General features: G+C 45.6%; 2 protein-coding genes across 7 annotated transcripts in view; one reads left to right on the top strand and one right to left on the bottom strand.

Annotated features, from left to right (window-relative positions):
* RTN4 (reticulon 4) overlaps nucleotides 1-3,203 on the top strand; it is a 63,741-nt gene extending 60,538 nt beyond the window's left edge. For all 4 annotated transcript variants that reach the window (XM_053383657.1, XM_053383656.1, XM_053383658.1 and 1 more), the window contains 2 exons: nucleotides 332-390; nucleotides 2,007-3,203. In XM_053383657.1, coding sequence (XP_053239632.1) covers nucleotides 332-390; nucleotides 2,007-2,049 — 102 coding nt within the window. In that variant the 3' untranslated portion in view covers nucleotides 2,050-3,203. The remainder of the gene's footprint in view (nucleotides 1-331; nucleotides 391-2,006) is intronic.
* A 1,040-nt stretch (nucleotides 3,204-4,243) lies between these two features.
* EML6 (EMAP like 6) overlaps nucleotides 4,244-26,787 on the bottom strand; it is a 169,371-nt gene continuing 146,827 nt past the window's right edge. For 2 of the 3 annotated variants that reach the window (XM_053383652.1, XM_053383654.1), the window contains exons 32-43: nucleotides 24,417-24,437; nucleotides 23,856-24,029; nucleotides 23,389-23,597; nucleotides 22,751-22,908; nucleotides 21,636-21,750; nucleotides 20,022-20,210; nucleotides 17,007-17,179; nucleotides 15,688-15,850; nucleotides 13,784-13,887; nucleotides 11,673-11,826; nucleotides 9,999-10,099; nucleotides 4,244-7,092 (exon numbers count right to left, since the gene is read on the bottom strand). In XM_053383652.1, the coding sequence (XP_053239627.1) occupies nucleotides 7,068-7,092; nucleotides 9,999-10,099; nucleotides 11,673-11,826; nucleotides 13,784-13,887; nucleotides 15,688-15,850; nucleotides 17,007-17,179; nucleotides 20,022-20,210; nucleotides 21,636-21,750; nucleotides 22,751-22,908; nucleotides 23,389-23,597; nucleotides 23,856-24,029; nucleotides 24,417-24,437 (1,586 nt within the window). In that variant the 3' untranslated portion in view covers nucleotides 4,244-7,067. The remainder of the gene's footprint in view (nucleotides 7,093-9,998; nucleotides 10,100-11,672; nucleotides 11,827-13,783; nucleotides 13,888-15,687; nucleotides 15,851-17,006; nucleotides 17,180-20,021; nucleotides 20,211-21,635; nucleotides 21,751-22,750; nucleotides 22,909-23,388; nucleotides 23,598-23,855; nucleotides 24,030-24,416; nucleotides 24,438-26,787) is intronic. The other variant, XM_053383655.1, reaches the window with a different exon arrangement.

Below are 26,787 nucleotides of genomic sequence, written 5' to 3'. Positions count from 1 at the left end.
AATTTGTGGATGATTTGGTAAAACTGGGGAAATGAATAAAAATTATTTGGGGGGGGCGGGTGAAAGGCACTGAAGATTCTGCAAATCTTTAAAACATCACTAATCCTATACTAAATAGGATTGCACAGTTCTGAAATAGATACACATACAGAAGACATGATCTACGCTCAAGGCCTAGTGGAATCGGGATCAATGTTCCTTTTTTGTTAGGGTGGCGGTAAACCTCTGTCCCTGGTTATGGGGAGAATGTTGAGCAGAAAGTAAGTGTTAATACATGGTTATTTCCTGTGTTGTTGAAATGGTAATTCATCCTTCTGTCTTTACTTGCCAGGTTCAAATTGACCATTACCTGGGACTTGTGAACAAGAATGTCAAAGATGCAGTGGCAAAGTGAGCATATAGAATTTTGAAGATAATTTTAAAGTAGCTGATACCTTTCAATATTATTTTTAGTGGGAGATTACATGTGCATGTGCGCGCACACCTCTTTCAAGGCCCTGTAATCTGGAATGCTCTCCCCAGGGGAGTTTTCATTGTCTGTTTTTAGGTAGAAGCATTTTTATTTACTCAAGACTTTAGAGTTTAACTCTCTGCTTATTTTTAAAAAACAGGGGGGAGGGTGTTGAGTTAGATTTGCACTTTCAGACATATTACTGTATTTTCGCTTGTATTTATTCTTCTTTTTAATCTTTGTTTTTGTAAGTAACTTTGGGGAGGGAGCAACTGATAAATATAATAATCTTACACAGCAGAGAGATGAATGTGAGCTGAATGAGCATATTAAACTTGTGCTTCTTGTAATTTTCAAAACTACCATCTATGGATGACTTATCACTCTATTTGAGGTTGCAAAGAAAAGTATTTTCAGGTCAAAACTGAAATTCACTAGAGCCTCTGGGTTTCTGTGTGACCTCTCTCTCTCTCCCTCTCGTCTCTCCCTCTGTTCTTCTGCTTCTGTTCTCCTTGATCAGGCACCCCCAAACTCAACCCTTCAGATGTTTTGCCACTCCAACTCCCATCATCCCTAGGTAACAGGACCAGTGGTCAGGGATGATGGGAATTGTAGTCCCAAAACATCTGGAGGGCCGAGTTTAGGGGTGCCTGTCCTTGATGGTCAGCACCCCAAATCTTTGCTCTGCAGCCTCCTTGTCCACTTGCACTTTTTACACTGGACTACTTAGGTTGATTTGTTTGTTATATAAAAAATACTTGTACACCGCAATTTGATAAATAAAATTTGAAAATCAAAGTGGTTTGCAGCAGCCACTGTACACTAAAAAACATGTGCAGATTTAAAATCAGAGCTCATCAGCTAACTATTGCAGAAAAATGCTTTCTTAACTGGCAGGATAATTCTCTCTTTAAAAAAAAATATATTATTTTTTACATAAAATTTCCAAAAAAACATACAACATATTTTCTTATCTTATTCAGTGTTTTGGACTTCCATCAGCCACATTTGAAGATTTTTCAGCCTTTATCACTTAATCTGCATTTCATTAATTTCTCTATTACTTTTAATAGTCCTTCACTAATAATTCTCTTCATACTTTTCTCTGCAATATTTCACACAGTCCTCCTTACAAAACTTCTTGCAATCCTACTAGCGTAATCTCTTGATTACAATTGCTTTTCAAATAATTCACATATTTACTCCAGTCCACTGAGAATCTCTGATCCCAGAGGTTTCGAATCCTTCCTGTCGTGTAATTCTGCATAGCCCATTAATTTCGTCTGCCATTCCTCTTTCGTAGGTAATTCTTCTGTTTCCATTTCTGTGCCAATAGTACTCTAACTGGCAGGGTAATTCTCAGCCATCATTTAAAAGTTAAAACAGGAGATGCATGTTGAATTTCTGCTGGGAGAGCATTCCACACAGCTGGGCCAATGCCACTTAGAGGCTTGGTTTTAGGTCAAATGAGCTTCACCGACTCTGGGGGATTATGGGGTATCGGGGAAGGCAGGAGGCATAACATTTAAAACACCTTGTTTTTGTTTCTTTGCAGGATCCAAGCTAAAATCCCCGGGGTGAAGCGCAAAGCCGAATGAAAAACCTAAAGCAACTTTTATTAAAAATAGGAGTTCATCTTTTAAGTGGGGAAGGGGAGGCATATTCATTTGGATTACGTGGGGAGGGTCAGGGAATAGCAAAACCTTGACATTGCAGTGCAATTTCACAGATCTTTTATTTTTTAGCAACGCAGTGTTCTGAGGCAGGGGGAAATAACCTGTTCTTGACTGCCATGTGTGTTCATCATAAGTATTGTAAGCTGCTATGTATGGATTTAAACCTAATCCTCTTTTTGCTTCTCCCGTGTGCAGCACTGGTTAACATAACAGATTGGAGAGCTGTACATTTTATGCTTCAGCCAAGGTAGTCTTGCTGCGTTTCGAGACAGCGCAGTGCCGCTGGAGTGCAGGGAGAGCATTTCAGTTTAGCACTGTCTCTGGTCTGTGTAGGTTGATTGCAGATTTTCTTTAAAAAAAAAGGAGAGAGATGTGTAGAAGAATATGCCATTAAAGCAAGCTTAAAAAGCCTTGCCCGTTTGGTATCGAGTGTAGCCGTATTGTGCTTTTTAATTTTACTGTTTTATCAATTGCCAATATAAAAGTTATATAAATATATATATATAGTGTTTCACAGCAGCTTAGGATGTCCAGCTCCTCCACAGTGCTTGGAATATCGGAGAACGGAACTGGGTTTTGTTTTGGGTTTTGTTTTAGCTCCATTTAGCTTAAATCTTCAGAAAAAAAACACTAGCATCTATTAAAGAAAGAAAACACCCAACTCTTCTTGCACATTACACAGTTTTCTGCCATAACTTTTGCTGCACAAACCTCCTATTGTCTATTTTGAGTAAATAAGTTTACAGCCTCTCAAAACTCTGGATCTGTGGAAGGAATTTCTGAAGGTGTGACTCCCAAGATCCTTGCGAGGCACTGGCAAGGACTACCCAGCATGCTTGTTCTCCAATGTGCTCGGAATCCTCAGCGCCTGTGCATGGGTCAGCGGGTTGCGCCCCGATGCTGCAAATGTCGTTTGGAAATTTCGAACCTTGTGAATGCAAGAAATGCAAGAAATTGCAAATGAAAAAAAAATGTATACACTTGCGGTTCAAGCTGTATTAAACTAAGTCTGTGGAATGCATTGTGAAATGTAAAAACAAAACAATTTGAGTATCAATAAAGCATATAGACTTAAATGGTGGTGTGTTGTCTAGCAAATTAAGCGTGAGTGTGGGGACCGGCAAATTACAGGTGTTCAGCTTGAATGTGCAAATCCTCTCCACCGAAATTATGCTGAGTTGCTGCATGGTGGTAGATTGGTACATGTACTTTGCCACTTACGGCTCCAATTAACTAGTGAAGAAATACTGCAATAAGTCCAGTTCAGTCTTACAGACGACAGCTTCCAGTATCCCTGACCCCATTGTCCATGGCGACTGGGGCTGATGGGAGTTGAAAGGCAGCAGTATCTCGCGGACAACATATTGGCTGCCTCTGATTCAGTGTTCGCCTGGGCCGGTTCACTCCCGCAGAGATTGCTCCGTGGGCTGGATCACATCTGCACCGATGTGATTTCCGGCATCTGCACGTACATGATTTTCTGCACTGCGGAAGTGAATCCCTGCTCCACGCAGCGCATGGGGACTCGCTGAGTAAGCGGCTTGGTTCAGGGGCAGCCCGTGGGCTGTTTAAACGACCCTCCCTGGGCTGCTTATGGCCCATGGGCCGCAAGTTGCCGACCCCTGTTCAAGATCATGTGACAAAATAAAGAGGCTGCTAGTGTGTGCCACTTCTATTCTCTTTTTAAAAAATCATTTTTTTCAGAAAAAGTATGTGAATGAGTCACTAGCTTTTATTTATCTGTTCTGGGAACTTTTGACAAATGAGATCTTTGCTGTCTACGATCAATGCTCTAAGAAGAAGGGGCAGCCGGGCAAAGACCAGTCGCCTTGTTTTTGGTGTGCTGCAAACCTCAAATGAAAAATCTTGACACGCAGCTGTTTTCAAATCATAAATCTTTTACTGGATCGCTTGAAAAATAAACTCATGCAAGTACTATTTTAATTTACATTATAATACAGCACCAGGAGCATATTGTTCCTAAAATCAAACCGTATGAACAAATACAAACAAATCTCTTCCTGGCACACACACATACACACACACTCTATTGCTCTTAAATATTTTTGCACAATTTCACTACATAGCAATTCATTCTGTCACATTTTTGTTAATGTTTTATTTAAAAAAAGAATTAGGATACAATCAATGTGAAAAGGCCAGCATTACAACATAGGCAAACAAGGTGACCATCTGACATCAACGGCTCGATATGATTACACTGCCTAATACAGAAAGGCTTCCTTAACAGAGAAGAGTATGGGAATAAGACTGCATAGGGACCTGTGTGTCGGAAATCATAGAGGCATGTAAGGCATTAATATATTCTATTGATCGACTCTTGACAAATGGTAGCACTTTTGCACACTGATCCCCAATCCTACCCCTTTGGAGAATTCTCCAGTTTTATTTTGGCTCTCTCTTAAACCTGGGAGTGAGCTGCTTACCCGCGTGGCTTTCCTCAAGCGGAGCTTGTTGGAACAAAGATATTTGCACATCAAACCTTGCTGCTTGTCCCTTTGCAGGAAGGCTATCTGTTTGCAGAGTATTGCTAGCGAAGGAGGATGCAGTGGCCTCGTTTCAGCAGCTGGTGGTGGCCCCTGCCTGACTTGGTGAAGAGGATAGGAGCCCTTTCCCTTCATTGGCCAGCTAACTATTGCAGCCTTAACCATAGCACCCGAACCCAGTAAGGTAAAGGTAAAGGGACCCCTGACCATTAGGTCCAGTCGTGGCCGACTCTGGGGTTGCGGCGCTCATCTCGCTTTATCGGCCGAGGGAGCCGGCGTACAGCTTCTGGGTCATGTGGCCAGCATGACTAAGCCGCTTCTGGCGAACCAGAGCAGCGCATGGAAACGCCGTTTACCTTCACGCCGGAGCGATACCTATTTATCTACTTGCACTTGAAGTGCTTTCGAACTGCTAGGTTGGCAGGAGCCGGGACCGAGCAACGGGAGCTCACCCTGTCGCAGGGATTTGAACTGCCGACCTTCTGATCGGCAAGTCCTAGGCTCCGTGGTTTAACCCACAGCGACACCCGCGTCCCAGTACCTTGGGGCAAAAGGATCTTTCCATTTCCTGCCTGTAACTCCACTATAAAGTACAGGAAACTGAACCTGTAATCTTCCAAGTACAGGAGGCATGCTCTACCACTGCTATTGGATTTTTCTGGGTGAGGAAGAAAATTCTGCAGCTTCTTGGTCCCCTGCCTGAGAGCCTGTGTGTGTAGCTGCCGAGTTGTTTGCCAAATCTTTGGAACAAAGGTGGAGGAAGGTTTATTTATCAGAGCATTGCCATTTTTGGCGCCGAACCTAGAAACGCAGCGGGAAAAGGTTCTTCTGAAAGTGGGAGGGGCCAGAAAGAGAATAATCTCCCCCTTTTCCTTACGGAAACCTGAGTAGGAGTTGACCAACAGCCAGAGGACCACAAGGCCCCCATTCCTATCCTCAAGACTGTGTTAGATATGTTGCAGATTTGACAGGCAGCTATTTATAAGAGACTTTCCTTGCACCCCCCCCACTCTTGTTAAAAGAACCAGCTGAGACTCAAGGTAAAATACTGAGACAGATTAAATGCAAAAGAAGAGAGAATTGAACATTGAGGGTGGGAGGGCAGGAGGGGGAGTGACTTTTCAGCCCTCGTCAGTTGTGGAAGTTGTAGCACCGAGAGTAGAAAGCAGACACCGGCAGGAAGCCTGTGCCACTGGCAAAGCTTTCAAAAGGCACTTCATAGAAAACTGGCAAATGAACTTATTTTTAAAACCGGAAATATTTGGGGAGGGGAGGGGGGAATGATAATTTGGTCAGTATAAAATTAGCCATGGCTCAAAGCTTTCTTTACTCTGAAGGCATCCCTTGCCCAATAAGGTTTTGTAGTGGGTGGTTTCAAAATGGTTGGGTTTATGAAAAAACATGAATACTTTTTAAAAATAATCTTCAAATCGCAACTCGTTTTGTTGGCAAAAAGGCTACTGACGCTTAAGTTTGCACTATGGGCTAGGCTTTGCAGATTAGGACACTTGATTTTCAGCAAGAGAGGTTTAGAATCAAAAATTTGGGAGGGATCCCCAAGAATCTAGTCCAACCCCCTGCAATGCAGGAGTATCACCTGAAGCACCCATGACAGATAGCCGCTAGCGCAAACCAAACTGGGCATCCTTCAGTCTTAAGGACCAAATCAATTACAGTATTTTTCCGTCTATAAGACGCCCCCATGTATAATTTGGCCCCTATTTTGGGGGACTCAAAATTAAGAAAATTGGGGGGGACATCTATCCGTGCATAAAGGTAAAGGTAAAGGTACCCCTGCCTGTACAGGCCAGTCGTGTCTGACTCTGGCGTTGCGCACCCATCTCGCTTAAGAGGCCGGGGGCCAGCGCTGTCCGAAGACACTTCCGGGTCACGTGGCCAGCGTGACAAGCTGCATCTGGCGAGCCAGCGCAGCACACGGAACGCCGTTTACCTTCCCGCTAGTAAGCGGTCCCTATTTATCTACTTGCACCCAGGGGTGCTTTCGAACTGCTAGGTTGGCAGGCGCTGGGACCGAGCAACAGGAGCGCACCCCGCTGCGGGGATTCAAACCGCCGACCTGACGATCGGCAAGTCCTAGGCGCTGAGGTTTTACCCACAGCGCCACCCGCGTCCCTATATCCCTATATTTTGGGGGGCTTATCCGTGTATAAGCCCCCCCAAAAAACATTTCGGACATTATTTTTAAGGAAAAAACCCTAGTCTTATATATGGAAAAATACAGCAATTTCCCCTTCTTTCACAATGGTTGAATGGTTGGGGGGTGGTTGTGGCATCCAATGTAGGTCAAGTCTCACACATTTAGAATCTACGCAGCGTTTTGTAACAAAGCCGCCTGCTGAAGACTGGGGAGGCATCCCTGTTTGGCACTCACGTGGCGGTGGTAGCAAGAGCGGCACTCGAGGAAACTGACCTTCAAAGGCATCGCCATACAAATACGCTAGAAAGGAAGAAATGTCAATTACCATCTGTGTGCACATGTGTGGTTGAAATCAGACTTCTGCAAAACTAACTGGCAACCTGGCTCTGCCCTCCAGCTTCCTTATCTGCACGGTTATTCTAATTCAAGAAATATACCCCATCCAGCAATACATACTATACAGTCGGACCTTGGAAGTCGAACGGAATCCGTTCCAGAAGTCTGTTCAACTTCCAAAATGTTTGGAAACCAAAGTGATTGGCTGCAGGAAGCTCCTGCAGCCAATCAGAACATGCGGAACCCGTGTTGGATGTTCGGGTTCCAAAAGAACGTTTGAAAGCCGGAACGCTCACTTCCGGGTTCCGATTGTTGGGAGCCAATTTGTTCGGGAGCCAAGGTATGATTGTATATTAAAAATGAATCTCTACAGGCCATAAGACTTCAGCTGCATCCTCTCAGATCTTGAATTTGTTCATTACAGTCCGGCTAAGGCCTGTGGAAAACGGCATCTGCCCCATGCCAGACTCTTGCAGCTGTTTAGTGACTCAGATCCGCCCCACAAATTCCTTCCAATGACACAGGGAAGACAGTTGAATATGACTTGGGGCATTAAGGCAAGCCAGGGACATGAAAGACTTCAAACGTGAATAGTGACGGTTAACTTTTGTTTTTATTTTTTACTAGTTTAACATTTCCATTTCTAACGTGGAGGCTCTTTGATAATCGTTGCACCTCTCATTCTTGTAAGAACCCAGACACGTTCGTTGCAATTTGGTAGATGAAGGAACAGAGGATGGCAGAGATATTGGCTTACCAGTGACCTGGGTTCACAAACCCAATTTTGCCCGCGTGCAACATTCAATCCGGGCTGCCTAATGTCTCGAGCAATGCCCTTTGGTTTGCTTCCTACGTGTTTACTGTAGCCGAGTTTAAGCATTTCCAACATTTCCTTGCGACGGTAACAACTGTTCCGTTTATTTATGGCCTTCTCTTTAGAAGGGGCCCTGCTGCACCCCTCCTGCTGCTCAATGCTGTTTTCCTGGCTTGCAAGAGGAAACAGAAGTGGCGCAAGCACTCTCCTCTCACCCAGTAGAGGGAAGGCAAGGGAAGGAGGGAAGCAAAAGCAGACTGATCCGGCCCAAAGGTCTATTTTTCTGTAGACTGAGGGGTCCACGCCCTGACTGGGGGCCACATTTTTGTACAGTAGGCAAGTTTCTCCCTCGTCAGCCTCCATTCCGATGGGCAAGAAGCATGATCAGAATTCACATCCCAGCCAGATGGCGAAACCCAAGGAAGGTGCAGCCAGGGAGGATCAAAGAGGATGTAAAGGGACCCGGCTGTGGAAGGGGCCTGGTCTGGGGAGAGTCGCAAGGACTGAGGGCTGCATGCGCCTCCCAAGCCTGAGGTTCTCCAGCCCCGCTCTGGAGGAATGGAAAAGAATACAGTGGTACCTCTGGATGCGAACGGGATCTGTTCCGGAGCCCCGTTCGCATCCTGAAGCGAATGTAAGATGCGACTGTGCATCTGCACGTGCGTGGGTTGCGTTTTGCCGCTTCCGCGCATGTGTGTGACGTCATTTTGAGCGTCTGCGCATGTGCAAGTGGCGAAACCCAGAAGTAACGTGCTCAGTTACTTTGGGGTCACCACGGAGTGCAACCCGAAAATATTTAAGCTGAAGAGTATTCATCCCGAGGTATGACTGCTTAACAGATGGCTGCCTTTCACTGAGGGAGATCATTGAGCCCATCCAGCTAAGTACTGTGTGAACTAGAGGTGAGGATGCTCAGGGCTGGAATGCGGCCCCCTGGGCTTCTTTATCTGGCCCTCAGAACTATCCCCACCCAAGTGCTTTTGCCTGGCTGGAATGTGTCCTTGCACTTGAATAATCACAGAATCATAAAATCTTAGAGTTGGAAGAGACTCTTGAGTGTCATCTAGTATTGTCACCCCAGCATTGCCGGAACCTCAACTACAGCATCCATGACAGACAGCCACCCAACCTCTGCTTATAAACTATTCCACTTGTCTGGATGGAAGATAAAGAATGGTTTGTAAGGAATCCAGCCTACTGCAGAAAGGCGAAGTTTACATCCTTTGCTCTGCCCAACTGCCGACTTGTTCCAGCAAAGGGTTGGATGCATAGCTGTCAACTTACAGATTTGAAAACAAGGGAACAGCAGCCTTGAAAACAAGGGACCAGCAGCCAAAATAAGGGATTTTCCAAACACAGGTATGTTCGATTTCTGAGCCCCTCCAAGCCAAAGGCAGAAAGCCCAGCCAGCAGCCAAACGAAGCCTCAAGCGGTGGTTCCCACAGTGCAGCAACCCGGCAAAGGGGATGCAGCAAGGAAAACCACCGTCCCCTCTCTGCTGGGAAGCGCTGAGCAAAGGCGAGTCCCTAGGCAACGCGGCCGATTTGATCGGCACAAGGCATGCAAGCTCCACCCCCCAGTCGTTCTTAGACTCCTTATTGGGTGAGCAATGCAGCCGAGCTACACAGTTGGAGCCTCCCTCCTCCCTGGCCAGCAGAAGGGAGGGAGGGAGAGGAGCTGCTTCCTTTGAAACCCAGGAAATTTAAGGGACATCATCAATAAGGGACAGCAACGGGACACAGCACTGGGATAAGGGACTGTCCCGCCAAATAAGGGACGGCTGACAGCTATGGTTGGATGAGTCTGTGTGTCTCTTTGCCACCACTTCCTACAGCAGCTTGTAGGATCTAGCGGTTAGCACTGACTTCTTCCGTTTGATATTCTTTTATTCTTTTGTCCTCTCCACCACAAGAGCTCAAAGCAATATCTTTTCGCCTCCCAAGAGCCTTGCGAAGCAGGCTAAGTTGAGTGCGAATCTCTCAGTGGGGAACCGAACTCTGCTTTCTCACTCCCGTACCCAACGCTCAGCTCGGCATAAACAAATGCAAAAAGGTACCTGCAATCATCCCCTCCGGTGCTGATAACGTACTTGTCATCGTGAGAGAAGCGTATGTTGGTGACGTGAGCCGAATGGCCGAAGTAACGCTTGTGTTTGGCCTGTTGGGAAAAGGCAAGGTTTCTCTCTCACACACAAAAAGCACCGTCTCGTTCCACCCACATTGGCAGCTGTGGGTTTTTTTAATCGTCAGAATGCAATGAAGACCGACTGCATTGATCACGGGCATCTGAACACTTCTGAGAACCCACAATATGGTTCTATATATGGGTATCTCCCTCCTCACGTGTGTTTAACTTGAGCACAACTGCATATATACGCAGTGCTGGGGGGGGGGGAATAAATAAATCAATTGAAACTCCAAAAAGGCACAAGAGAGACAAAAACACCCTGGAAAGAGCGGAAAAACAGCTAGTGATTCCAGGAGTCTGCTTCTGAATCACAGCCAGGCACTTCGGGGTACTGGTCTACCTCCCTTGTCATCATTTCCAAATCGTCCTCTAGTGATAAGGAAGACAGAGAACCACCTTTGCTACCATTTATCCCCGTCTGGTTTTTTAAAGCGGTTTTTCAAGGGTTTCCAGAAGTTTAGAGAGGGGGTTACAGGCTTTGTAGATGGTGTTCCCCACTATACATGATTTCACCTATATGCTGTAAGTGGGGAGACAGAAGCCTGAACCAAGGATTTTGGGGGGGCGGGCGTGCGGAATGCAACTTGAGTTTGCCTTTAAAGGTGAACCTATGTAATTTGCACTGTTTGAAACAATGTGTGAACCGAAACAAGAGCCACCCTTTGAGATTCTCCGTTCCTCAGATTTTGCAGTGCAATTCTACAGTTAAGTAATGTGTTTGACAAAGCATACGTTAGGAAAAATATTCAGATATTCATGAAAATAACAGGCAGGAAATGTATTGGGGGGGAATTGCTTTGCAAAAATGCACATATTTTGGGAAATTAGCACCCCAAAATGTGTAGATTGGGAGAAATTTGCACGAACATGCTGATGAATTCTCAGAAGGACTTAAAAATAAATAAATCACAAGATGATGTGGAGAACTGAACTTAAGACTGGGGAAAATGTGAAACTGATGCAACCAAGAATAAACTGGAGAGAAAAAGTTCTCAACGTGTCCCAAATCTTTTATTGCTGTGCGGCACAGTTTGGAAACAAGAAATTCCTGTCTTGGGGGCAATAAAAATGTAAAAGTAAAGGACCCCTGACAGTTAAGTCCAGTCACGAACGACTCTGGCGCTGCGGTGCTCATCTCGCTTTACTGGCTGAGGGAGCCGGCGTTTGTCTGCAGACAGTTTTTCCGGGTCATGTGGCCAGGATGACTAAGTCACTTCTGGCGAAACCAGAGCAGCGCACGGAAATGCCGTTTACCTTCCCGCTGGAGTGGTACCTATTTATCTACTTGCACTTTTGACATGCTTTAGAACTGCTAGCTTGGCAGGAGCTGGGACTGAACAACAGGAGCTCCCTGCAAAAATATATACTACTACAGTTTCCTCCTTTGCCAGATGCCTGACCTCCAAAATGCACCAGGCAATTAAAAAATATATATTTTTGGCATTCTAAGAAATTTGTCTCTCTCGTTTATTCATGATTTCAGCACCTCACCCCATTTTCTGATTCTGTGTACAGACACCAGAAAGCTAGAAAGCCAACTTACAAATTTTTCAGTGCAGGGGAAGTCAAAGAGTTTGACTAGTCCAAAGTCGTCCCCGGAGACTATGTTCAGGCCAGCGTGGGTTACGCAAGCACAGTTGACGTCTGCCTTATCCGCATTTCGAGGCCAAATACCAATGACTTCATCTCCAAGGATACTGCTCCAATGGTGAAAGATGAAAGGAAAAAGATAGTATAGCATTTGGGGCATGTGTTTCTGAAGACAGTAAAGCCCTTAGGGAGCTAGGTATGTTGTTGTTTTTTTAAAAGAAAAAATATACTGAGATTTCTCAGAGAAGATGCTTTTGGCAGCACAGAGGCGGCCAGTCCAAATGTGTTGGCCTCCATCTGTCTCGAAAGACAATGGAGTGTACCTCTGGGAGCAAAGTGAAATTGCTGGAGAATCACAGCGCCTGGTGTGGCTGCAGAGACTGGAAACTCATAACTTCTGCCTCCCGTGTCATTTCTGCTATGTTAGCAACACCAAAGTGACCTCTCTGGGGTGCAAGCCTGGACAGTGTATGGAGGTCCTAGGCTGCCCAGACAACAAGACCCTGCCTTGACCTCATTGATGTGTATGGGATGTAATCCATTGGTACAGTCAAATGCAACATTCCTGATTTAGGGAGCGTGGGCACAGGCAGGGGGACATCCAGTCAGTGTAACCTTCTGCTCCACTGGTCTGGAGCGTCTTCCCCCTGCATGTGATCTGGGAGATGGGCATGGCTCTGGCTGACTCCATAAAAGAGCCGAGTCATGCGGCCATTTTATCAGTCTCCTTTTGTCTTTCTATTCTTTTGCTGCCATGCTGCTCTCCTGCTGCCATTTTGCTATCTGAATGTAATTTTGCTGTCTGCTGGCTCTCAGCCAGCAGTACATGAGTTCAGTTTCCATATGAGATGAACTCACAGTTTGTTGTGTAACCATTAAGCAAAGCCTGCCTTTCAGGGATCAAATCGTGAACTGAAATGTGAGTAAACTTTTACTCAGAAAGACTTGTGCCTTTATTCTTTTAAGGGGGATCAAAGGGAACACCAGGAAATAATCTTAACTAAGAGATTCAAACGAATCTGCGGTCTAGTTTCCAGCTTTATTGAAGGGGAATCGGCTCTGCTACATCACTTATTGGCGTGAGTGAAGGAAGGATATTACTTACTCAATATATCCTTTCCTACTGTCTTTAACATTCCCACAATGTGGTCCAAAAGAAAGCAGAGCAATACGTTTGGCACCAGCTTGGCTTGCAGGAGTTGCCGGAAGAGGGCGTACAAGGTGCTACCCAACTGTCTTAGGGACAGCACTCCAGATTTGTGTAGGAGTTACTCCTCAGCCTTTTCTTCTCCCAATTAGTTTCCAGCAAATTGACTGGGGTGGGGAACAGGGGGTATTTTGTCACCCATCACAAGTGGGTGAATTCTTACTGGGTGAGATTAGGAACATAGGAATCTAAGTGTTGGTGCTGACCTTTAAAGCCCTAAACGGCCTCGGTCCAGTATACCTGAAGGAGCGTCTCCACCCCCATCATTCTGCCCGGACGCTGAGGTCCAGCGCCGAGGGCCTTCTGGTGGTTCCCTCATTGCGAGAAGCAAAGCTACAGGGAACCAGGCAGAGGGCCTTCTCGGTAGTGGCGCCCGCCCTGTGGAACGCCCTTCCAGCAGATGTCAAAGCGATAAACAACTACCTGACATTCAGAAGACATCTTAAGGCAGCCCTGTTCAGGGAAGTTTTTAACGTGTGATATTTTACTGTATTTTTGGTTTTTATGGAAGCCGCCCAGAGTGGCTGGGGAGGCCCAGCCAGATGGGCGGGGTATAAATAATAAATTATTGTTATTATTATTATATAATCTGCGTTGCATTATACTGGAGTCAGATCATTGGCCCGCTTAGCTCATTATTGTCCACAAAGACTTGCAGCAGCTCTTCATGGTTCCAGGCAAGGGACACTTCCAAGCCCTACCTGGAGACGCCGGGAATCAAACCTGAGACCTTCTGCATGCAAAGCAGATGCTCTACCACTGAGCTATGGCTCATGATGCTGCTCTCCTGCCGCCCATCCCTTCTATCTCCTTTCTGTACCACCGTGAAGCTCACAGCTCTTTTTGTGCCGCATCACCTTGTCCAGGTGGCCCAGGTGATCTTCCCAATGAACGCTGCGTCCGTCACCTGCTTCCCTAATGGCACCTCGTGGACTTGGCGTTTATAGGCACCGGTTGATACCTGAGGGAGGCAAGACATCATGATCGTCACACGGATGGTGCCAAAACACTTGGTCCCCATGCCTAGCATCTACCACGGCAGCTAGCAATGCCATAGGTCTGCGGCTCTGCTTAATGAAACACGACTCTCTAAAAGAAAATATGAAGGAATTAATCTGCAACCCAGACAAATGCATATGCGAAGCGGCATTTCTGTGTTAACAAATGCAGGCTTGCAGATTATGTTTTGCTTTATCTGAGATATAAGCAGGGAAAGGTAATAGAATCAGAGAATTGTAGAGTTGGAAGGGACCCCAAGAGTCAAGTTAATCCAAATGTGACAAATGTGATTGAAGCACACGCATCACATGAAATTCCTTGAAATGGCTTGTTCCCTTTGGCTTAGTTTTCACTCTGCCAATGAACTTTTGCCTGGACTGAACCATGTCAGTCTGAAGTTAGCAATTCACTCTGTCACATTAAACCCTTGTGGAAAAGCATTTCTGCACATTAAGAACAGGTATGTCCGGGTCAGAGCCATAGCTACCGTATTTTTCGCTCTATAACACGCACCCGACTATAACACGCACGTAGTTTTTAGAGGAGGAAAATCTGTAGGCATGCCACCCGTAGGCATTTCCTCCATAACACGCACAGACATTTCCCCTTACTTTCTAGGAGGAAAAAAGTGAGTGTTATGGTGCAAAAAATACGGTAGTTGATCTTGAACCCCTGGCAGAACTCTCCACATCAGGCTTCCTCAAACTCGGCCCTCCAGATATTTCTGGGCTACAACTCCAATGATCCCTAGCTAGCAGGACCAGTGGTCAGGGATGATGGGAATTGTAGTCCCAAAACATCTGGAGGGCCGGGTTTGAGGAAGCCTGGTCCAGATTGTGCCCCCTTGCCATGGACAAATTAGCTCCTCTTTCCGCCTCACCTCCAAACACCCCCCCACACCCATTCAATTTACCCTCTATTTAAAACCTTTTCTTATGAGGCAATAATTTATATTTTTATTTATAGACATATTTATGGACATATTTTTAGGCGATTTTGCGGCCCCCCACCCTCGCCTGCACCCCAGGCAGGGGCCCACCTCACCATCCCCTAGCTATGGCCCTGGTCAGGGTGAAGGATATTCCAGGCTTGCCGTCTGCCTGACATGTTAGTTTTCTATGTGCAGGGAATATCTGTACTGCAAGGCATTATAACAGCAGCATTTTGATCTATGAAACGCAAGACTGCCTATTTTCATTCACTGTCTTCTTTCCCTCTGCCTGTCTGCTTTTGTTTTATAGGCATTTAAATAACCGTATACAGTCGTACCTTGGGTTGAAGTAGCTTCGGGATAAGTATTTTCGGGTTGCGCGCTGTGGCGACCCAGAAGTAACGGAGCGCGTTACTTCCAGGTTTCACCGCTCACGCATGCGCAGGCGGTCAAAATGACGTCATGCGCATGCGCAGAAGTGGCGAATTGCGACCCGCACATGCGCAGACGCGTGGGTGGCGTTCGCTTCTGGATGCAAACGGGTCTCCGGAATGGATCCCGTTCACATCCAGAGGTACCACTTTATAAGCAGTGTATTCATATTGCTATTAAATAAATACATTTATAGCCTGGCCCTTCACCATGCGGTCCCAGGATGGGTTGCATGCAGCTCATTACAATTAAACCACCCAAGTGCAAGAAGGCGATATTTTGCATCAAGAATCCATTTCCTCCGGGACACTATCACCAGTATGGAGCCTTCTATATCAGAAGAGCTGTAAACCTGAATTTCGAAAATAGAAAAGAGAAGAATTAAACCCAAAAACCTACCTGAATGTATCTGCTGTCTGCAGAAAAATCCATCTGAATGACAAAGCTTGGGATGTCTTTACAGTAGCCGATGCGGTTCAACGTTGTGCCTTGGGTGAGATCATAGAAGTCAACGGTGTGTTCCTGTGAGCCCACCGCGAGGAACCGGTTATCGGGGCTGATTCTGCACAGCAAAACAAGAAGGAGCAGGGCTTTGTTGAGACAGTGCTGGGCCATGAAGTGTTAGGAGAGTTCCTCGCTTGGGAAAAAACTGAATATGATGCTTGGCAAATGATACTTTAGAATGCCTTTCGTTCCTGGAAAGATCATCTGTGGTTTGTGGAGTGGTGCTCAGGTGGTTTGGAAAGCTGTTTTTAAATAAGATGTAGGTTCCGGTCAATACAGAGTTTTCATTTCTTTTACAGGCATGGGGAGAGGAAGCCAAAACTTGTGTGACATAAAACCCTTGGAGATATTTATCCAACCCAATCCTATCTCCTTAAGACAAGATCCTCCTACAGCTTCCAGATCTGCTCAAAAGCACAGCAAGAGAAGACTTCCCTCCCCCCACTGTCCAAAGAATTCGCCCACTCCTCAGATTATCTGGCATTTCAGCGCAACTTTATTTGTGGTAATGCGACCTGCAAAGGACAGGCTACAGAGCGGAATGGAGTTTCTGCCTAATTAAATTTCCTTTGGAAATCGCTTTGCTCACCAGCTGCAGTATTTGTTCCAGGGGAGATCTTATTTTAGAGATCATCTTCCCCGCTATGTGGCTGCCCACCTGCTGAAGTCACCTTCAAGAGTCGCGATCTATATTCCCTTGAGTCACAAAGTGAGGACATCAATGGAAGCAGCAGCGCTTTCTCAGTGGTGGCCCCATGATTATAAATAATATCACTCGAGAGATGTGGTTAGGGGTTCCATATGGCCTATCTGATCAGACCCATTGCTCTCAACTGCACTTATTATTATTTGGCTAGCAAGAACTAGGGATGGCTATGGAATATCTGTTTTATTAGCTTTACGGTTTCTTGAAGTTTGGTGTGCGTTTAGAACAGGGGAAGCCAATACGGTACCGTCCAAATGTTGTGGACGACAACTCCCATTATCCCTGACCACTGGTCATCTTGGCTTGGAGTGATGGGAATTTAGTCCACAACAACTGGACGGCCCCACGTTACCTATCCTGAGTTAGTGTGAACTAATGCCACTTGGACAATGCTTTCCAAAGATAACAAGCCATTAGCAAGCACCACACGGCGCAAAACCAAATGGCTCACGAGCCCGTCAGTTGCACTTCTGCCCATCTTGGTCACCCCACAACCTAGCCACAATACCTGACGTCCTGGATGGCAGACTTGCGGTCTCTTTTCTTGCCCCACACTTTAAGGCTGTTCACGAGCAAAATGATGAACTCTCCGTTCTTCATGCCAATGGCAACCATTTCGCCGTCAGGGCTGTAAGCGGCACATCTGGCAGCATGGCCCAGATTCACTTTGTTCAGAAGTTTCTGTGGGATGGAGACGGCGACACTTTGCTTTACGGCATCATTTACAACTCAAGACACTTACACACACACACACACACACACACACACACACACTTCATCCTCATTCAGCTACACGAGTTCGTGCAGCTGAACAGTGCTGGCATCAACTTTCTGACTGGGACTTTGTACCCAACCCCAGTTTCTGGATCAGGAGTCGAACTATGCACACTGCATGGTTCTTCATGCAGTCAGGGATACAAGCAGGGAAGTTAGTTTCTGCATGCATGTGCCCCTTAACTGGGTTGTGGCGATATTTACAAAGAACAGAACGTAAAAAGAGTCCTACAGAATCAGTCCAAAGAAAGGCCAGATTCAGGCATAGCTGTCAACGTTTCCCCCCTTTTTAAGGGAAATTCCCTTATTCCAACTAGGATTCCTCGCAAGAAAAGGGGAAAGTTGACAGCAATGGATTTAGGTTTGATGAGGCCCTAAGCTGCTGAAGGTAATGGGGCCCTTCATATGTCCAGCTGTCCTTTGTCAACAACAAATTGTCGCTGTTTTTTTGTGTTGAATATATGCTATATGGTAATTTATGGACCTCATAGGTATCTAAAGCCATTTGTACATAACAAAATATATATTTTATCAAAGTAATTGATATAGAAATGAGCAAACCAGTGATAGTTTAGGGAGCAGGCTAGCAGGCGGGGCCCATGACTTACATCATAGGAGCCTACACAACACAAAACACTGTTGCTGTATGTAGGTTTTATTTTATTTGTTTTTTATCTTATATTTTGGAAATGTACATCCGGTTGTTTTTTCCTTTAAATTTTTTTGGGGGGCCCCAAGGGAGTGGGGCCCTAAGCTATAGCTTTTTTAGCTTATACGTAAATTTGGCATTAAGGGATGCAGGTGGCGCCATGGGTTAAACCAGAGTCTAGCACTTGCCAATCAGAAGGTTGGTGGTTCGAATCCCCACGCTGGGGTGAGCTCCCGTCGCTTGGTCGCTGCTCCTGCCAACCTAGCAGTTCGAAAGCACGTCAAAGTGCAAGTTGATAAATAGGTACCACTCCGGTGGGAAGGTAAACGGCATTTCCGTGCACTGCTCTGGTTTGCCAGAAGCAGCTTAGTCATGCTGGCCACATGACCCGGAAGCTGTACGCCGGCTCCCTCGGCCAATAAAGCGAGATGAGCGCCGAAACCCCAGAGTCATCCGCAACTGGACCTAATGGTCAGGGGACCCTTTACTTTTAATCTTTCAGCACGGTTTACAATAAACTGCAGTTATTATAAACGGAGATGGAAGTGTCTATTTTTTATCACAGCCATAACAGAACACGAGTGGCGCTGTGGGTAAAAGCCTCAGCGTCTAGGGCTTGCCGATCGAAAGGTCGGCGGTTCGAATCCCCGCAGCGGGGTGCGCTCCCGTTGCTCGGTCCCAGCGCCTGCCAACCTAGCAGTTCGAAAGCACCCCCAGGTGCAAGTAGATAAATAGGGACCGCTTACCAGCGGGAAGGTAAACAGCGTTCCATGTGCTGCGCTGGCTCGCCAGATGCAGCTTTGTCACGCTGGCCACGTGACCCGGAAGTGTCTTCGGACAGCGCTGGCCGCCGGCCTCTTGAGTGAGATGGGCGCACAACCCTAGAGTCTGTCAAGAGTGGCCCGTACGGGCAGGGGTACCTTTACCTTTACCTTAACAGAAAGTGGTGTAGGGGGTAGCTAATTCTCTGAACACTGCCAATGCAAAGCATTTCCAGACCATACAGTACACATTATTGCTTTTGTAACTAGTTTATTAAACTGTAGCCTGTCTTGTTCAGCAGAACAGCATTCTTCAGGGCAATGGGGGAAATGTATGTTTTGTGTTTTCAGAGCCCAGTTCGCTGCATGTGGATTCAGCCTTCTGCCCTCTTGCAAAAGAGGACACAGAAGTGTATAAAATATGCATTTGTATTATGTACACCGGCTTTCTTGGCCAATAAAGCGAGATGAGCGCTGCAACCCCAGAGTTGGTCACGACTGGACCTAATGGTCAGGGGTCCCTTTACCTTTAAAACTGGCACTGGTCCAAAGGCCTATTTAGTCCAGGAGCCTGTTCTCACAGTGACCCGCTGGATGTCATCAGGAAGACCACAAGCAGGTCAGGACCACACCTGCACTTTCTCCCCTTGTGAATCTGCCGCTGAGCCTGAAGGTGTTATCCTGGCAAGCAGCTATTGATAGCTTTATTCTCCACGAACTTGTTTAATTTTCTTTTGAAGCCCTTTGGTATGGGAGGCCATAACTACACACTGTGGTAGTTTAACTCTGTGATGTGTGAAGAAGTACCTCATTTCCTACAATATCTGCCTGGTAGCTTGATTAAAACAGCAGGTTTGCAAACACAGTGGATTCAGATCCCTTGATATACAGCTCTGGATTTCATTCCGTTGGCAGCAGAGCCAGTTTCAACTGACTGAAAAATGTCCCAACAATCTTTGTTAATCAGATAATCTGAAATGCTTTACATCTTTACAGCTTGCTTGGAAAAGCCCTTAAAGGTATATAAGTAATAATGATTAGTTGTGATAACTGGAGGTTTGCTGAGGAACCCGGAGTTCCAGAGACACCTTTGCAAGTCACCAGGCAAAATTGAAGCACATGTGGCTCAACTGAATCTAATTTGTACTCAACAGTTCACCAGTGAAATAGGGGTTATGTTAACCCTCTGCGTAGAGTTGCTGTCAGGGCAAACACAAGAGATTATGAAACATTTTGGAAATGACAGATGCAATGATAAATTCTAAGCTCGAACAACAGGAGTAGCCTATAATTTTCCTAAGTACACTGAAGGCTTCGATTCAACTGAAGCACCTCTTACTTTGTCACAAAGGTCCCAGATCCTTGCAGTGCCATCATTACTAGCAGAGATGAAGATGTCTTTGGAGGGATGAGTAGCCAAGCCCCATATCTCTCCTTCCATGTGGCTGTCAATCAGCAGGTTAGAAGCACCATTTTTCTCTCCAATTTCAATTATTTCTCCATCTTTGGTTCCCACTAAAATTTTGCCCTGTTGATATTTCAAACAAAGTCCAAGTCAGTACTTATGTATTATTATTTTTTTTTTAAAACCAACATCTACTTAGAGAAGCGTGAATTTCGAAAGACTGCTGCATTTTTTCACATATTATTATTATTATTCATTTCATTTCTATACTTATTATATATATATATATATATATATATATATATATATATACACACATATACCCTCCAAACGGCTTGCAACCTACATTAAAACATCAAATAAAACAATCCAGAATAAAAATTACTGAAGAAAGTCAAACATAAAGCATACATTCAAAGCAACATAATTCACAGGAAACTAAAATATTATCTCAAGGATTTCAAAATAAAGCGCTGCAAAGGAAGCCAACCACAGAATGCACATGTAACGTAGCAAAGTTAACAAAAAAAAAAAGGCTTTACAAATTATCTTAAACATTACTTTTGTTCTGCATCCAGTGCTGATCAAAGGAAGAGAGAGGAACAGGAAGTACCACATGCTCTTTCCTCTCCAGGGGAGGAGGCAATGACATCACAGAGAATCCTCTCTACCAATTGTATTTCTATGGTCTGAGGATCTGCCTATTTAGCAATACATCTCTGTGGACTTAGGCCTTTCCCATGCTTGCTAGCAAGAATATGCATTTGTTAGGTTTGGCTGCTAATCTCCCACACATGGGAGCTGCAAGGTTATTCCAACAAGTTTCCCCACCTACCCACCAAGATGTTAAGCAGATGCAAAGAATGCTGCGCTACTCACAAGAATTTCTGTCCCTGCAGGAATCTTGGGCTTGAAGGTGGGCTCTGTGTCTAGGGGGCTGCGCCTCCTCTTTCTATCAACACACTGCCTCTCCTTGGTAGACAACACTAGCTCTAGTTATCTCCCGCTTGGACTACTGCAATGCACTCTATGTGGGGCTACCTTTGAAGGTGACCCGGAAACTACAACTAATCCAGAATGTGGCAGCTAGACTGGTGACTGGAAGTGGCTGCCGTGACCATATAACACCGGTCTTGAAAGACCTACACTGGCTCCCAGTACGTTTCTGAGCACAATTCAAAGTGTTGGTGCTGACTTTTAAAGTCCTAAATGACATTGGTCCAGTATACCTGAAGGAGCGTCTCCACCCCCATCGTTCTGCCCGGACACGGAGGTCCAGCACCAAGGGCCTTCTGGCAGTTCCCTCACTGCGAGAAGCTAAGTTACAGGGAACCAGCCATGGCTCCAAAGTCTGCTAGATATTCAGAACCATCTGCCTCAAACATCTACTTGTTCCTGCCCACTGGAGCTTCCTAGCGTCCTTTTCTCCATAAGCGGAATCTCTCTCTAAGTGCAGATCACTTTTTATTGTTTTGCTAAACGCTCGATCTTAACAAGAGCCCCTTGTGAGGAGAACAAATGGCAATGCATTTTGTGTATCTCACGTACTTTGCCTCGGCACACCGATCGGACACACTCCACGATTTGCCCTGTCTCAAGCTGAAATGCCCGGCAGCGTTTCATCTCCTGATCCCACAGTTTCACAGCACCTCCTTCTTTCGTCCTGGGGGGGGGGTAAAAGTATGCAGGATGTCATTTAAGACAGCTTCCGTGTTCCCTTTAAAGGCTGGCTGTGTCTTTCCTGCAATGACTACAAGGCATCTACCGTATTTTTCGCTCCAAGGTGCACCGGACCATAAGGCACACCTAGTTTTTACGGGGGGAAATCAAGAAAAAAAATCTTATTTCTCCCTCCAGCCCCAAAGAGCAAAGAAGCCAAGACAGCGAGCGGGATGGATCCTGCTCATTGTCTTGGCTTCGTTTTTAGCCGCGGGGCTGGGGCGGGGGCTTCCCCTGTCCCCAGCCCCAGAAAAGGTCCGGGAGTGGTGGCAAGGTTGCACGCAGCCTTGCCTCTGCTCCCGGAGCTTGCAGGGCTGGGGGCGGGGGAAGCCCGAGCTTCCCCTGACCCCAGCCCCCAGAACAGGTCCGGGAGCGGCGGTAAGGTTGCGAAGCCTTTGGAGCACAGCGCGAGGTCCCGCTGCGCTCCAAAGGCTTCAGGCGGCTATCCCTGAAGCCTGGAGAGTGAGAGGGGTTGGTGCGCACTGACCCCTCTTGCTCTCCAGGCTTCAGCGAAAGCAACGCGTAGCCTCCGGAGCCCGGAGGGAGGGCTCCCTCTGCGCTTCGGAGGCTTCACGTTGATATCGCTGAAGCCAAGGAGCCTGCATTCGCTCCATAGGACGCACACACATTTCCCCTTAATTTTTGGAGGGGAAAAAGTGCTTCCTATAGAGCGAAAAATACGGTATATGTCTGAAAAGAAGTAGTAACACCACCCACCCCACCCCACCAGGCTGGGTGCATGTTTAGCATGTTTTCAGATGCATGAATGCCCTATAATTAGCACAAAAAATGCAAGCGACCAAAGGTGGAGGTGTATTTTGTTGCAGCATGCAAAGCAGACTTTCTTCTTTGGGAATCAACAGTGATTTGAACTCCTCTCTGAAGAAGTGGAGCAATTGCCAAGCGGTGGCAACTGCAAACAGAAACAAGTTATAGTCTCTTACGGTCTTTCTTTCCCTCCAGTGACAATGAGTCCATCACGAAGCGTTGTGTACATTGTAAAGACGGGCCCAGTGTGAGCTTTTGCCACCAGTCTGATTAGAAAGTGATCCTTCCAGACATAAACATCTCCGTTTATGGCACCAGTGAAAGTAAGGTTATTCTGAAAGAAACAGTCATGAGTTGCTTTGTAAATGCCATTTATTAAAGGACTCTGTTACTTCTCAGCATAATTAACCACGATCTTGTAGGTCACAGTGTACTTTGGCATCTACCCTGACCCCTCATGAATGGATGGATTCCATTCTGAAGTTGGTGCACTCTAGCAGAATGTCTCAATTCCAATACGTCTAGTTATACAACCTTTGGTCAAATGGGTGGGAAATGTTGGAGCTGGTTTGGATGGACCTGATTAGAAGCGCAGGACTTTCTTGTTACCAGAGGCTACAGAAATGAAGAAGCAACTGAAATCATTGAGGTAGAAGTGAGCAATCCTGCAGCCTGTTTACTTGTAAGTAAGTCTCTTTGCTTTCAGTGGGACTTACTTCCTAGGAAGTAGGTTTCAGATTGCAGCCTTAGTCATGGGGGGCGGGATTATACCGCCTCCCTGCTGAAAATCCCACCAGTAAAAGCACAAACTCACCGCACCAAAGGCCACAGAGAGCATGGTTTGCATTTTGGCATCTTCCAACGAACCAATGACTCCCTTTTTATAGAGCAAAGCGCTTCCAGCCAGAGTCCAGAATTTCATGTGTTTGACTCCAACAGAGACAAACTGGGTGTCTGAATCTGGACGGAACTCTACAACGAAGATCCTTTCTAGGTGGCCTCCTCTGCTTGCAATTTTAGCGCCTGTGGAAATCAAAAGGGAGCGGCAAATCAGTAAACACAACAGATGCATCAGTGTTTGTTAAAAGCACCACACACACTTCTAAAAAGTTGTTTTAACATTTAATGTGTGGCTTTCTCCCAAATTCCGACTGTGAAAAGTTAAAGTGCGGCTTATATTTCCCATGCGCCCACCCCTTGAATTTTAAAGGTGTGTCTTAATTTGCGGGTGCGGCTTATATTCAGGCCAATGCAGTAGTAAGAAAGAGACGGTCTACTCACCTTCCTGCCATCTCCACACTGTGATTGTATGTTCAGGATCAACTCCCACAGAGACTAGGAGCTTGCCAGTAGCGCTGAAGTTGACGTAATTCACTCCTTTGGAATGGAAGCAGCGCAGCATAGACAAAGTCTGCTTAGTCATAGCATCCCATATGTGGACAGAAGGTGTTGTACCTGATTTATTTCAAAAGGAACGGGGAATTAAGGAGGTTTCATTTAAAGTCATCAGCTTGAGAGGCAGGTGCATTGTATCAACAATAAAGCAGCTAAGACAAAACCATCTGCATCCCTCCCCAAAAACCACATGTAGTAATAGCTCATGGAACACACATGATTGGGTGGGTACGTGGGATAAATATCAGACTTCATGAGGGGAGACATGTTCTAAAATGATCGTAAGGAAATATTCATGGAAAGATGCACAAAACCAGGCACACAAAAACCAAACCTGCCCAGGTTCCACTTGTATCTGCAGTTGACATTGATACAACAAGAGGAGGAGCATGAAAAGGACCTGACGCGACTTTTCTGACTAGGACTCACAGGAGAGGAAAGCCTTACCTGGAAATTCTGTCATATCACCTGCGTGGTGTGGGCAATGGCAAATGAGAAAGCACCAAGGGAAAACAATAGCGGAAATAAGTCACTGTTTCTAATGCTGAAGCGCTCAACATCAGCACCAGAAGGAAGAAGCACCAAATAAAAATTAAATTTTAAAAAATAAATCAACATGAATATGGATAAATAAACAACAAAAACAAAAGAAAGGCAGGAATATAGTTGAATCATATATTCAACGTAATGCATTTCTGCTGGTACCTGTAGAGAAGCAAAATGGCCCCAATGCAGTGGGCTATTCTGCAAAAGAAGAATTTCCAGTGCAGACTGATGGAAATGTAACACTGGCTTTCTCTTCACTGCTGCCAAGAGATCATGAGCCAGTCTTGTGAATGTAGTTCCCCACTTCCCTCTCAGCAACTACCCTCTTAACCACAGGAATGGAAAATGCTGGAATTGACCTTAGCTTCTGTTAATATTAACCTGATTTTGAACCCCGCCTTAGAATCATAGAATCTTACGAGTTGGAAGGGACCAGGGAGTCATCTAAAGCAGGCATCCCCAACCTTCGGCCCTCCAGATGTTTTGGACTACAGTTCCCATCATCCCTGACCACTGGTCCTGTTAGCTAGGGATGATGAGAGTTGTAGACCAAAACATCTGGAGGGCTGCAGGTTGGGGATGCCTGATCTAAAGCATCCACGACAGATGGATGTTTAAAACTATATTTTCAGATCCTGGTTAAATACTCCAAGGGAGGATCTACCCTTATGGTTTTTAATGTTAAGGAAGGGTTAAGGAATGGTTTTGATAATGTAGATGGACACATTGAGGTCCTACTTTTTACGTTCACAATCTGTTATTACCTTCCCTTTTTATTGCTTATTTTTATAGCTTTATACTGCTATGTTGGTAAAACACTGCTCATACGTCCTTATGTATAATAATAATAATAATTTAATAATAATTTATTATTTACATCCCACCCATCTGGCTGGGTTTCTCCAGCCACTCTGGGCGGCTTCCAACACAATATTAAAATACAATAATGCCTCAAACATTAAAAGCTTCCCTAAACAGGGCTGCCTTCAGATGTCGTCTAAAAGTCTGGTAGTTGTTGCTCTCTTTGACATCTGGTGGCAGGGCGTTCCACAGGGCAGGTGCCACTACCTCTGCCTGGTTCCTTGTAACCTGACTTCTCGCAGCGAGGGAACCGCCAGAAAGCCCTCGGCGCTGGACCTCAGTAGTGTTTTACCTTTTTTTTTTAACTGTATTTAAACTCCAACCCCCCTCCAATGATATTTGAGGGGTGATTTGAGAGGTGATGTTCAGGGAGGGAGGAAGAATTAAAATGTGGAGCAGAGCAACCAGCGACAAGCAACAGGGAAAGAAACGGTGTTTTGGAATAAGGTGTGGCCGGGTATTACTTACATTTGACCCCCCCTCCAAAAAAACACACAACCCAAGGTAAAAACGTTTTAATTAACAAGTATGCCCTATGACGTTTTAGAACGGCATATTTAATATTGTTGTAATAGGGGGAAATAATGTTAAATAGGTCCATGTAGATCCAGCCCAAGTTGCAAAATGATGTCAAACCCCCTACACACACACCCATGATGTCAAAACATTGCCAAGCCCTGCTCCACCACCCAAGAGAAACAGAATTTCCCACCGGCCAACCAAGCTGCCAACACAGCCAGCCAGTAAATATTCTCAGTTCCTTAAATATTGCAAAAAAAAAAAAATTGTTCGGGCATTTTCTGTGTTTAGATTTACTTTCCTGATGGATATCCACAAAGACAAGGGAGGAAAGGGAGATTTCCTTTGGAAATGTTGTCGAGAGCCTCAAGCCTAATATTTCATCGGCAGGAGAAGTTTCAACTTAAACCTCTCAGTTTGTGAAGTGCGATGATTGTGTTAGGCCCCAAATCATCTATCTGCATGCAGGTAGTTTCAAGCTCTTAAAGCAACACAGGCGTTTTATTAGGTAGCTATAAATAGAGAGTTCCAGTGGAAATGCTGACTGAGACTGAATCAGAACTGGAGTTCCTTCCATGTGGCAGGTTAATGAGAAGACAGCGAATTAAGGAAGCCGTGGTAAATGGCAGCACACCAAACAGCTGTTATCCAGAGATTCCCCAAAGACATGCAGGGGCTATTTTGATGATAGCTTTTTGCTTGGGTAATATCAAAGGCACTAGCTAGAGTAGAGGACACATTTTGCATGTAAAAATTGTCAGGGTTAATGCCTAGCATTGCCTATCGAATCCTATCTCTCTTTATTACGGTCAATTACCAGTTTTCAAAAGGGATGCGGGTGGCGCTGTGGGTTAAACCACAGAGCCTAGGATTTGCTGACCAGAAGGTTGGC

This window comes from Podarcis raffonei, chromosome 3, assembly GCF_027172205.1.
Source record: "Podarcis raffonei isolate rPodRaf1 chromosome 3, rPodRaf1.pri, whole genome shotgun sequence".
Classification (NCBI taxonomy): Eukaryota; Metazoa; Chordata; class Lepidosauria; order Squamata; family Lacertidae; genus Podarcis; species Podarcis raffonei.
Note: the sequence above shows the minus strand (reverse complement) of the source record. Positions and strands in the feature narration are given on the sequence as shown.